Source organism: Amblyomma mixtum, chromosome 9 (assembly GCF_055824585.1).
Source record: "Amblyomma mixtum isolate Tamu chromosome 9, ASM5582458v1, whole genome shotgun sequence".
In the NCBI taxonomy this organism is placed as follows: domain Eukaryota; kingdom Metazoa; phylum Arthropoda; class Arachnida; order Ixodida; family Ixodidae; genus Amblyomma; species Amblyomma mixtum.
Window position 1 is genome coordinate 26,867,316 of NC_143020.1, and position 13,616 is coordinate 26,880,931.

The 13,616-nt window shown below is 46.0% G+C and overlaps 1 protein-coding gene across 1 annotated transcript in view; it reads right to left on the reverse strand.

The window, feature by feature from the left end:
- Positions 1–13,616, reverse strand: part of LOC149328572 (venom metalloproteinase Antarease-like) — a 61,113-nt gene that overhangs the window by 25,863 nt on the left and 21,634 nt on the right. Inside the window, exons 5-11 of the mRNA XM_089560842.1 lie at positions 10,020–10,067; positions 9,833–9,951; positions 9,569–9,640; positions 9,345–9,478; positions 9,222–9,271; positions 7,044–7,152; positions 4,529–4,681 (exon numbers count right to left, since the gene is read on the reverse strand). Coding sequence (XP_089416968.1) covers positions 4,529–4,681; positions 7,044–7,152; positions 9,222–9,271; positions 9,345–9,478; positions 9,569–9,640; positions 9,833–9,951; positions 10,020–10,067 — 685 coding nt within the window. The remainder of the gene's footprint in view (positions 1–4,528; positions 4,682–7,043; positions 7,153–9,221; positions 9,272–9,344; positions 9,479–9,568; positions 9,641–9,832; positions 9,952–10,019; positions 10,068–13,616) is intronic.

The window sequence follows — 13,616 nt, forward strand, 5'->3', positions numbered from 1 at the left end:
TGGTGTGCACATCACACCGGTACTAAGTTCTTGCCGTCCGGTTTTCTTGCAGCAGCCCTCGGCAGAACCAAAGATTGGCGCTAGCCGACGTCAGCAAGGCCAAGCGCCGGAATTCGGACTCTAAGGGGGACCAACGTCACCATGGCGTTCCAGTCACAACAAACCTACCCTGCGCTTGCGCTGAGGATCATCTACAAGCCTGTCACTCCAAGATCTGCCTCCCTGTTCCTTGGCGATGGCCTTGACGATGTTGAAAACTGGGCCTAGCACTATGAACGGGTAGCTCGACATAACGTGTGGACACCTGACCAATGCTTCCAGAAGTTATGTTTCTCCTCATGGGAGACGTACAAGAACGAACTGGTGCTCACGTTCGCGAACCAGCAACGGTTACCGCAAGCTGAATATCAACTCCACGCTCATATCCAGGGTCCCACCGATAGCGTCAGAAGCTTCGTCGAAGACGTGCTGCGTCTGAGTGCCCGAGCTCACCCCCGGGCTACTGAAGAGACAAAAGTGCGGGTCTTAATGACAGGTGTCCGGAATGACATCTTTGGAGGCCTCATCCGCAATCCTCCGACCACAGTAGCCGGATTCGTCGCTGAAGCGACCAACATTGAACATGGATTGGCGACAAGAATGAGCCAGTTTCAGCGACTGAGCGCCCTTCCTGTGGTCTCAAGTCTTGCCTCGTCTGGCCTCGGCGTTGTCGGCCTCGCCGATGTTCTCGAAATAATCTGCTACGTCGTCCAAGCGGAGCTGAAAATGCTCTTCCCAGCTCCTGAGCAGCCTGCATCTGTCTTCATCGCGTCGGCTGTTCGGGAAGAACTGCGACACACGCAGATGCCAGATGTCCCACTTGTGGCTGCAGCCAACCCACCAGCTCTGAGCTACTCCGCCGCGGTCCATCGTACGCCTCCCGTCCATCACAAGTACCAGAGCGCTGGCGATTCCGGCCCTCGACGCCACGACTTCCTGCCCCGTCTGATGCATGCCTAGGACCGCTGGGCCGCAGGAAGAGCGACATCTGGAATACTGCAGACCGCCGACCGCTGTGTTTCGATTGCAGTCAGCCTGACCACATGTATCGCTAGTGTCCATACCACGAACTCGGCCTAAGAGGTTCCAAACGGGCTGATCCGCGCCCCGCTATGGTGTACAGTGCCGCAAGATACAGTACTGTCTTCGACGTTCTCCATCGCCGGTATCAGCTCCACCTCGCACCTCTCGGTTGCCGCCACCTCGCGGCCGACCATCCCTTTCTCGCGGGTCTCGCCTTGAGGCCCTTTCACCACTTCAGGAAAACTGAGTAAGGCGACGCCTGGAGGTGGCCTTGCGGGATTCGCACGAAGCAAAGAACCTACGCCTACGTTGGAATGTCCCAGCTCGACCGATGGCACCCTTGGAAGCGAAAACCATTTTGTGGCCTCTAGCATTGTTAACATTCTAGACGACGGGCGGGACGTAATGGCACTTGTCCACACCGGCGCTGATTACTCGACCTTCAGCGGCAGTTTCTCTCAGCGTCTTCTCAAGGTTACCACCGAGTGGCACGGCCCGTCCTTTGGTACCGTGGGCAGCCACTTCCTAAACCCTGCTCGCGAGTGCGCTGCCCACGTTAAGATTCACGGTGAGTGGATCCTTCCCACATTCCTGATATTGGAGAATTTCTCTAAGGAAGTTATTCTTGGCATGGACTTTCTCCGTGAATATGGTGCCGTAAACGATGTCGGGCGGAGCATGTTGACCCTCCGCGCATGTTCCTCATTACCATACCTCGCGACCCACCTATGCTGCGTTGAAATTGGATGCTGACCATGTTCACTTGCCGCCGTTGTCGAAAGTTTTCCCGCCGGTCTGATCCGATGAGCCTATATAACCGCATGTGGCAAAGGCGTTCTGGATGGAAGTGTCCAGATGCTACTTTCGCGTGGCATTGGTGTTGAGTGAGGGATCTGAAATGTTTAGGGAGGGTGTGCCTACATCCTCGTGAAAAACTTCAGGAACGAGCCGCAACACTTGACGAAAGGGTCAGTTATAGCCCAAATCGAAAGATTTAACGATATTCGTGAACCTGTTGCATTGCCTGAGGAGGCTGCCCCGCCCGCGTCATGAGACCCTACAACGTTGCCCCTGGACTTCGATCCCAAACTTGAGCATTCCCAAACACGCGAACGGCTCTGTCTATTGCATCGGTACAACGGATGCTTCACGACGACATCCCGAGTTAGCCGGGCACCAGTCGTCAAGCATAGAATTATTCTCGACACCTCAACGCACCGTATTCGCTAACCGGCACCGCGTTTCCTTGAAGGAAATGGAATCCACACCGGAGCAAGTGCGCGAAATGATATAATACAACGTCATCCAGCTATCTAACAGTCTGAGCTGTGCGCCTGCAGTACTGGTCAAGAAAAAAGACGGGACCCTTCGATTTTGCTTAGACTACCAGCGGCTCAATAAGGTGACCAAGAAGGACTTCTATCCACTACCTCGCATCGACGACACCCCTGACTATCTCCTTCATGCCCGCTATTTTTCGTCCATCGATTTGAAATCTGGATACTGGCAGACTGAAGGGGATAAGTGAGACAAAGAGACGACCACAGTTATAACACCACATGGACTCTATGAGTTTAAGGTGATGCCGTTTGGCCTTTGTACAGAGGCCTTGAAATTTCAACCAGTTATGGATACTGTGCTCGCTGGCCTGTAGTGGCAGACGTATGTCATGTATCTGGATGACGTCATCTTCTCAAGCTCTTTCGCAGACCATCTGGTACGCCTTAAAGCGGTTCCTCAAGCTCCCCTGAACGCCGGCCTCACGCTCAAGCATTGGAATTACCGGTTCGCATATAGTTAGCTGAAGTTCCTAGGGCATATCGTCAGCCAAGTGGGTATGAAGCCAGATCGTGAGAAAGCGGCTACCGTCGCATCCTTCCCTCCACCATCACACAAAACAACTATCCGAAGAATTGGATCACCACATGGTTGGTGTTATTGCGCATGCGCTTGACACCTTGGTGGCGCCACTCGTAAACAGCATTCGATCAGAAACAGGAGCAACCAAATAGGGGCAGAAAGGCTGTCGCCTGACGCACTTTAGGTCGTCAAAGTGCCGTCCGAATTTGTTATCTAATTGATCAGAATAAAAAAAAAACTTAGTTCGATGTGCATTAGCACTGTTCTTATTTCCCATTAAGAAATTTTTCTTGCTTCTTATGTTGTATGGGCAATTCTTAAATCGATATTACAGAGGTACCGACAAAAGTAGTGGAACCACGCCAATGATTTCTATCATTTTTCACGCGTTGTTTGATTGAAACTGGGAGGTATGGCATGTGCAGCATTGTAGGGCAGGGTAGTATGGTTTGTCATGGACATTTAATGTTTCTGCATGTCTAATAGTGAAGGCGTGGTTGCGACTACAACAGAATAGTGTGCTCCGTTTACCGATGTCTGCGTCCATACGTCGTAGTCATTTCGACTTCGGCGTTTGTCATGCACTTCCTTGTTTTGTTTGTTTCGATTATTATGACATTCATTTATGTGAGTGGCCATCTGAATGTACTGTCAGTGGTACACCAGTGATGCTGTGTCAATTCGTTGTTTTTCTTCGTGTAATGCCGTTTTTGCATCAATAATGGCCTTTCTTTGTGACCGTGAGCGGCTTAACAATGTTCGTCTTGGAAGACACGACCTTCATAGAAGGTTTGTTATCGTCAAAGAAAGTTACACATCTGTGCTTACCAACGATTTACTTCGTGTTGCCGCTTCTCGCGTGAGCAGAAGTGCGGGTGCATTCATTTCATTCTCAGCGAATAGAAATCAAGGAGAAAGGGGCCGACATTTTTTTCTCATGTTGCGATGGGACTACATGCTCAGGTAAATTTTACTTTCGTGGTACGAATACTATGCGCAACGGCGATCCTTAGAAAGTTGGCCTCATGCTTCTTCCCCTTCTCATAGCAAGAAGCTGCCATGCTCGACGGTGGTCGCACCGATGGTGTGGAAAGGAGGTAACACCGAGGCCTCTTTTTCCTAGGCTAATTTACATGACACAGCGGCTGCAATGCGGCTAGTTGTGGTACTGCAACTGAACCGTCAGTGTCTGTGATTGGTCATTTCCTCACGTTGTCTCGCTTTGTCAAACCTGACGTCATGGGACAGCGAAAGAAAACAATAGAATGAACTATTAAAAATACGGCTTCTGGATTTATAAAAGGACGCTTTATGGTTCACGAGTTGTCCTTTCACGTCTGTACTGATCTTTACCATCCGTCATTGTCTTTTTTTTCTTGTCGAGCTAGCGGTATTTATACTTTTCTGCGTGAGCCGTCAGAAAGCCGAAATTCAGTGATCTTTGTGTCGATATTTCTTCTCGTTTGCTCTCTTTCCACCGTTATATTTTATGTTATTTCTTTTCCCTAAAGCATCAGTAATGTCAGCTTCAAAAGCCTCTATCGTTCTTTATATTACGGGGCTGCCACCACTCTCCAAACAGCAATAATTAACTGTGCAAACTCACCACACTAGCCTGGTGATCATATTGTTACAACAGTGTGAAAATTTCATACTCCTGCTGCTCTCCTCTTGGTAGCTCATGATGAAGCCATCATTCCAAGGACAGCTCAAGGATGAAAAATGGCCGCTCGACGTGCCATCGTGAGGACATCCAAGCCTGTGGAATGATAAAAGGTTCCGTTGAGAGAAATGATATAGAAACAGCATTTGTCCTCTAGCTGTAGTCTTGATTTTCATTCACTGAATTCGCATATCAGTCTGCCTGAACTGTTTGTATTAAACAAATTTCCGCAGTATATTATAGATACCGAAAGCGAGGGCATTGAGATACATAATTTTTGCCGGAGCTATACGCCCGGAGGCTTCCGAAGCCAGCCTCTAAACGGTCAATATGCCTTTGCAAATTGCCACAGTTTGCGACATGTATTCACAGCTAAACTTCTCTTGTAGGGCCTTCTAGAACTTTTTAGGGTTTTCCCACTAAATGACATTTTCCTCCCTTCCGATTCCCGACAGCGTTATATCCTAGCTCGTTAAAGCTTGGTAATATAAAATAAATCATGAGACATTTAATATCCTCCTCATGATATTTTAGCTACAGCGGGGTTCGTGCGAAATGCTGGTACCATTAGGTATTTTTAGTCGCCCAGAGGGAACTGTGATTCTAATGGTCGCGCAACGCCACATTGTGCAACTTCATGGAAAGGTCGTTAATGGCACTCTACCGCCTACGCTACGACGGCTGCGTCCACGGCGAACGTTTAACCTTTAAAGGTACAATAAACGCGAATCTGAAGTCATCTTTTTACCACGAGAACTCGATCTACCCCTCTTCTGGCATTCTTAGAAACTTCGAATTATTGTCCTATGCGGCTGATTTCTCTAAGAAATTAAAATTGAAACGTTCCGGCTCCCATCTTTTTTTAAACTCATTTTCGAAAAAAGTAGGAGTCAGACAACGTGTAGAGTTCCTGTCAGCCAGTGGCGTGGCGGCTTCGCTCTCAATTTTAGTTGGGTTTTTAGGTGTCCTGAAAATAGCTTCAGTCAAAGACTATATAGCCGTGAATTAGGCCCACGGAAACAAAAATACGCGTAGACGATTTGTTTTCGCCGATCGCTACATATCACTCCGCCGATGGCAGAGCGGCAAGCCGCCACGCCGCTGGCTGAAAGGCACTCCATGCGTCGGCAGACTCCTCCTGTTTTCGAAGGTGACTTTAAAAAAATGCAAGCGCCGGGAAGTTTAATTCAATTGAATAGGGAAATCTGCCGCACAGGGAAATAACTTGAATTTCTGAGAATGCTCGAAGCGTGCATGTTGAGTTCCCGCCCTAAAAAGACGAGCTCAGAATCCTCTTGAGTGCACCTTTAACATATCATATCATTTTACTGTCGGCGCATGCGCATTTTGAACTGCAGGAGCTGAAATCGAGTGACTTATCCTTAAGAAGTATTGAAATGTGCTGAGTGTGAAACAACACAAAATAATAAAAAGTTACTAATACACTGAATGTGCTCCTGAAACAAAAGGAGCAAAAATTTTCTTTTTATTCTATTACGAATTCATCAAATCCTCATCAGAGACATATGTAGTTCGAATGATTGGTATTAATATTACAATGTTTGGAATGCGGTATGAAAATTAATTTTCTGTATTTAGAAAGTTGTAACCAGGTGCGCTCAGCTCACCCCTGTATCATGACATATAAGTTAGAACACGTAAAGGTGATGCAACTAAAAACTGCAAAGTGTTTCAGATGTAACAGTCACATTTTCCTTTTTATCTTCTTCTAGTGCCGAGCAGCGGAGCTCAGTTTATCCTGTTTATAATGTAATCCTTCCTGAGATATGTGTTGTAATCACACAAAATCATGATTCATTCGCAAAGTATCAAAAATATGTGTTAAAAGTGCTTGGTACCACACTATGCATCCAGTGACAGTACCCCAGTTTCAGATAGCCTTGGGAATCCCACATTTATTTTTTCGCTGTGTTGTTTTCATCTCAAGAGACAGTTAGTGGAGAAGCTTGAGCGACTTGCGGTTCTTCATTCGTGAACCGCTCAAACAGCATGTGAGCAATGCATAAATAAATTGACACGTAATCTTATCATCGCATAGACAGCAATGCTGTATTCATGTCTCTGGGCTCAGAAATGACTGTTACAAATTTTATTGTACTACCAGTGCAGTATTTCTCGTACTAAAGATTCTGACGCTTTCTAGTGTCCCAGGTGGTTGAAATTTCCGGAGCCCTTCACTACGGCGTCCCTCATAGCCTGAGTTGCTTTGGGACGTTAAATCCCAATAAACTAAACTAAACTAAACTAAATTAGCTTTCTGCTGTTTTATCAATTTCATCAAAAACAAAGCGGAGGTGTAGGAAAATAATGGTTCCACGAAGTGGCAATGAGGTAACTTTAAGCCTGCCTTTAGACGTGCACTTAACATTTCCCTCTTTTTTTCTCTTGTAAGCATCGGTTCATAGTTATTGAAAGCAACATCAAGCGCATCTCTTACAGGTGTCCAAGCTCGTGGGCCAGTATTCGGATTCCTCGGAAGGTTCCAACTGTGTCCTCGCCGTAGCCAACCTTATTAACGCCGCAAGCACCTCCAATAAACGCGTAACCTGTTGTCAGAAGATGAAGAATGTTATTTAAAACACCAAATTATTTTTATAAACAACACATCGAGAAATTAGAATAAAGTGTAAAAAAGCCCCTCTTCGCTGAGCAAGAACCATCGCTTGTAGAAATGCGGTGCGGACATTTTCCTGGCAAGATATCCCCCCGTTTTGCAAAAGAGCGAACGGAAATTGGCTTGCTCTATCTTTTTCACCTGCCACATTTCATCAGTACTCTCATTTTTTTTCTTAATGGTACTGTCAAGGTGTCCACCCACAATAAGACTGCGTATTACTAATCTAGCTAACGTGCCACATGGGCGACTCAAGGCAATGGTTTGGTTTGCTTTATGGGGTTTAACGTCCCAAAGCAACTAAGGCTATGCGAGACGCCGTAGTGAAGGGCTCCGTAAATTTCGACCACCTTGGGGTTCTTTAACCTGCACTGACAACGGGATGCAACAGGAGTGCTACAACACTTTTTCGTATAAGTTATTATGACCCACACAGAGAGGCGCACCGTGTCTTCGAGAGCCGTTCGCACAGCACACGGGCGTCTTATGCACTTCGCCTCAGTGGAGGGCTGCCTCTAAGTGGACGCACAGTGGATAAAACACAATGTTTCTGAGCGACGCCACTGCACATTGAAAACCCTTGGTGATCAAAATTATTTTGAAGTCCCGCACCGCATCTGCCTCTTGCACTGTTTCTTCTTTCTCTTCCTTCCTCGCCCCTTCCCTCATGCCCTGCTTTAAGTGTCCACCAACAAGGGAGCAGTTACTGCACTTTCCTGTCCTCAAAACGAATTCGGTGCGTTTGGCGGCGTCTTAGGAACGCTAGACCCAGCCTATCGCAAAGCAGCTTGCAAAACGCGCATGCCAACGTTGTGTGCTACGATATGGTCGCCTACCTGCAAGGAACAGCTTTGCATGGCCAGCGTAATTCATCTACAGCGCAGAGGTGTAATGTGGACATCCGATTTCTGATTGTTCTGCTAACAATTTCACGGCTGGCAGAAATATGGCACTGGGCCATAAGGAGCATAATCCGGTACTGCTGCCACTTTCAAAAATGTCGCATTGACATTAAACTCGGTCTTGGAGCAGAATGGCCTATTTAGCACACTAGATAAACAGCGGAGAACGCGTAGAGAGGCACCCTAGCAGAAAATAACAGATAGTCGAACTCAAAACTTATAAATAGTCGCTGACAATGCCAGGTGGACGCTATGAATGTAATTCTGGATTTCAAAAATCCCATTACTTTTGACGTACGTTTTTACAACAACTGATTTCTTTAATCTGTTGTCCGAGTGGATTCCACAACGGCTCGCGGCAGTTAAACAACATTCAAGCTACGACAAAACTACATTCTGCAGTGGTGCAGCAAATGTGCAGCAAATGGTGCAAAAAACGGTGCAGCAACATTATCACCTGTGAACTGTTGTATGGCAATATGTCCCTCTGTCTACACCACTCGACTTACCGATTTTCATTCCTCACCTCCATTAGGGTTCCCTCAGTGGAAACTCCACAATGTATTTTCTTCCCCCTCGCCGGTGTGGCTCAGTGGTTACGGCGCTCGGCTGCTGACTCGAAAGACGCGGGTTCAATCCCGGCCGCGGCGGTCGAATTTCGATGAAGGCGAAACTCAAGAGGCCCATGTGCTGTGCGATGTCAGTGCATGTTAAAGAACTACACGTGGTCGAAATTTCCGGAGCCCCTCACTACGGCGTACCTCATAGCCTGAGTTGCTTCGGGACGTTAAACCCCAATAAACCAAACCAAACGATGTTCTTCCCGTTCTTCATGTATGGTAAGATCAAAACACATGCCGCGGCTCGAAATTCAGCCTATCTATGATAGGGAATATTTTTGCATATCCCAAAAGAAAGGCATACACTCAAAATGAAGCCTATACTATCACGACGTAGATTCAACTGACACTGGAGAAGCATAGCCTTAATATGAACCACTAGAGAGCAATACGAACTCACGAATGCAGTGAATTTAGCCCGCTCCTATGGTCTGCTTATACACTCATCATTTGTGGGGAAAGTTCTAAATGCAGCTTACCCATCAGGCTCCCATCCCAACCATAGTATCCATACTCCGACATGTCCAGCCTGCACGAAAAAGCGCACAGAAAGACGAACGTTAAAAAGATATATAAACTTTTGGTTTCCTCTTCCATCGTACCCTGTGATTAAGTATACAGCGTCGTATACTTGGTATTTGTCTCGATTGCTGTTGACGTAATCTTTCCATCTATAAAGCGTTTGAAGGGCCACGACCAAATTTCCAACGCGCTGCAAGAAAGTTTCTTCAGCTGGCTGGAAAAAATAAGCATTGTGTAAGCATTCTAATCAAAATTAAAGGCAATAGAATAGAAAGTAACACTAAAAAATTAGTCGGGTCCTTACAGTCAAAATCTCAACAGCCCGGAGCTTCAGTCGGACAGTGGGGCTTGAAACAGTCAGGTACCTGAGGTTCACCTGATGAAAAGAGCAGGTTTTTAAAATTACCACGTAGTTCAAGTTATCGAAAAGTGGCCGATTACACATCTGTCAAGTTAAAATAAAAATCACAACGCTATGCTTCTTTCACGAAATAAAACACAAACAAAAATAAAATGAAGGCCGTCCAGCTTAAAATTCACAAATGTAGGAGCTAAATTTGTTACTTACCGAATTCATGGTAATCATGATATACCTCAGGAGTGTTACATTAGATTTGAACTGGGCTCTAAATGTGCTGTCCACCACAATTATCAATTCAGGGTACACGGCTGCAGGTATGCCGTTGTCTTGAAGGAAATAAAAATTATGAATTACTTTTCGAATTGCACATGCGTCTTGGAGACTCAAGACCTACTTTGCGGGCGTTGGGTATTATTCGCAGGCCTCTCGGTCACTGGAACACCTGAAACAAAAATATTTTATGAAGTAAAGAAACCAAATTGATTATTTGTTATCGCAGCGCATGGACGTGTGCAAATAATTAAAAATAAAGCAATATAGTGCCTATTTCAGTGAACGGAAACATCCTCTCTGGCTCTTGGTATGACGTCTGTCGAATATCATGGACGAGTTAGGCTTAAGTACTGAAGTTGATCATTGTCTAGTGGCCTGAATATTTAAAACTCTTCTGTTAAGTTCTTTACAATGAATATTCCAGATAGATGCTGAGCCTTTTGATTTGTGAGGAGCCTGAAAAAGAGGCCGCTCAGTCTCTCCTAAAAACAAAGTTGACTGCGCAAAAGCCAGTAGTAATGGCAACAAATCAATCTCTTCGAGGCCGCGAAAGAGTAACCAGTAAAACACGGATCATTACAAAGAACCGATGGTTGAGTGTATTGAATATTAATAGGTTCACGCCAAGGCCTGGGGTCTCATTTTCTTGAAGCGCTTTCAAAGTCACTGTTTTCTCTTTAATATTAGTCAGTTTCAGGTTTGACAGCAAATTTGAAGGACTATATCCACTACTGACTGAGCAGCATTAACTGCAGAATTTCCGGCCTGTAGTGCCAGGTCGTAGCACAAAATGGCCGAAAGACGAGGCAATGCAGGGAGAAGGGAATCATGACCAAATGTGAACATGTGCTCCTTTTTTGGTTATTACGTTTTTCAGCAAGGCTGAGCGCTCAATGTCATCCCTGCGCTTTCAAGACTGTTCGCTACTGACTTGATACGATGAAGCCAGAAAATAACAAGTGTGAGGAAAGCAAAGCCGATGTCCACCTAATTTAATACCCAGGAGCCACTGAAGAATGCGTGAGTATGTCTCTTTGCCGTTTGGTATTTTTTCAGGGGATAAACGTAACTGAAAACCAGGCACTAAAAAATTTGGTCTCCCAAATATGTTTAGCGAGGTGGGCAAGCATCGGTATCACTTTCATATACGACACCAGTTGGCGTTATTTTGTTCATTTTGCACCAGGCCTCAATTTACAATGCCACCCAGTGGCTGAGACGATAGCGTAGACTGATGGGCGAGTTGGTACGACAGTGTAGGGAAAAGCAGCGCACTAGCACAAACACGAAAGAACAAGGGACGAGGCACAGCGCTTTGTCTCGTCCCTTCTTCCCTCGTGTTTGTGCTAGTGCGCTGTTTTTTCCTAAAATGTTGAAAAGTTACGCTGAATGGCTACTCGATCCCGGCAGTGGTGGTCCCATTTCGATAGGGGAGAAATAGAGGCCCGTGTTCCTTTTCGATGTCAGGGCCTGTTAAAGAAGCCCAGGTGGTCAAATTTTCCAGAGCCCTCCACTACGGCGGCCCGCATCGCTTCAGTCGCTTTCGGACTTTAAATCCCATAAACCAATAAACCCTTAATTTGCAGCTGGCTCTGTCAGAGCTGGTTAAATGAGTCCAAATGGTCGAAAATATTCAAAAGCCTTCAACTACAGCGTTTCTCATAGCCTGTATGCATCTTTGGGACAAGAAATCCTACGCACCATATCTACTATTTAATGAGGCTCTACCACTTCCTTATTCGTTTTCTTTTTTTTTCTTGAACTGCTATAGCGCTGTCTGTAAAGAAACTACATTTTTGTGGCAGCCTAAGGCTCATTTTCTTGAAAATACTTTACCTAAATTTGTTGTGCAAGTGACACCGCTTCGATAGTGGCCCTATTGGTCCTATCCAATTAGGTAGTAGTCTATTCCAACTGCTCCATACAATTTCAGCAGCGCGAACAAGGTTAGGAAAAGACAGAGGGTGGACAGGACAGAGCGCTGACTGATGCAGAAGCCGAGAGTCCTTGCCTGGCAGGAGGATGCCGCGGCGAGGTGTACAAGGTAGCTAGGGTCAGCTTGAAGAAGGACAGGGCCCGTTGAACGAGAAATGAAATTGAATAACACAATCAGTCAGCGCTCTGTCTTGTCCACCCTCTGTCTTTTCCTAACCGTGTTAGCGCTGCTGAAATCGTATGGATTCCCACCAACTAGCCCGCCAGATTGTGTTATCCAACTGCTCCACGGTAAAAATGGCCTCACCCACAAATTGATTATTCCACCTCAGTGAGCCGGTATATAGGTTTTGTAGTCAGCTATACCATTATAAAGCAGTCTACAGCTGGTACCAGAAAAACGTGGGGTGAAACTCCAAGGCTTCCCGTCGTTATAACCAACAGCGGATGTCTTCTCTGTAAGAGTTCCTTTTCATCGATGACGTCTTCTTTCCACTGTTTTAAACAGTTTGCCTCTTATCGCACGAAGCTTTGGGGAGCTTCATTCACACCATTATGATGATAACTATGCTCACGCTAGACATGCTTTTGGTTGTCATCAGCAGTACCATTGCGCCAGCTACAACTTTGATTTGACCGGCGAATACATTGCGGGACTGGATTGCAGTGTTAAAGGCCAAAGACAAACGCTCAAACTGTCGTCAGAAATTGGGAACGGTTTCTTATCAGTGACCCATTTGTATGTACTTATCGATCTCAAAAGTTCGCAAAGCGGCAGTCCTCGCGCCGATCAAATGTAAACCAGTTGCTACGAAAAAATATTGTCTAGCACCAACGCTTTCTTTATTTCTAGAATAGTTCATGGCTGACGTCACAATAAATGGTTTGAAAATGGCATTATTTTACTCTTAAGCTTCTGTCTTTTGGGATTCTTGGCATTTTAGGAAGTTTCGCATGCCATAAAATGTTTATTTATTCATACAATAGTCACTGCTTTCTTCAGCTCTCAAATGGAAGCACTGTTCAAGAAAACATTTTTCCACCAAGACATAAAGTGAAACATCGCTTATGAACGCGCTGTCAGTGGCCGCGTTTATTTCATCGAGATGTAGACACGACTGACTTTGTTCATTGCCGCTACTGCCTTTAAAGGTTTTTCTCGGGCGTCTCTATTACATCCACGTCCCAAATAGCCTTTTCTGGTCGCTGCACTTCACTAAACTCAGAACTCGCTTTTTTTCAGCACAGAACACGGTATTATCAATGCCCTTCAGAAATGTTGCTCTCGCTGTAGTCTAGGAGTGCCTTTTCTCGTCGCCATATGACATATCCGCACTGGGCCTTGAACGCTGCTTTGCCGTACTGGCCGTTCCTTGCCCGCAGTGCTGTACTTTAGAGAACGCCCTTCTTGCTAGCCCAAAGTCACTACGTCGTTTTTCGTTTTTTTTTCGAGCCACATATGTTGCTTGTACGTGCCGCACTTTAACGTGGCTGTCTGTGGTCACGTGACCACTTAGTGCAAGCAGCTTGTGCCTGGCGTTTTGTGCGACTTTTGATGCCATCGTGGATCGCGATGCGCAGCCGCTGTCTCGCCAAACCGTTGTTGTCTCCGTTTGTAATGGATGGTCACAAACATTCGCTAAATGATTCAGAACCTTTGTAGGTCACTGAATGTACGTAGGCGGGAGGCCATAATCTCCAATTGTAAAGCAGGTTGAGCACAGAGAGCCGGCGCTTGGGAGGCTGCCGGCACACAAGGTACCCGAATACGATGCGCAAGCTT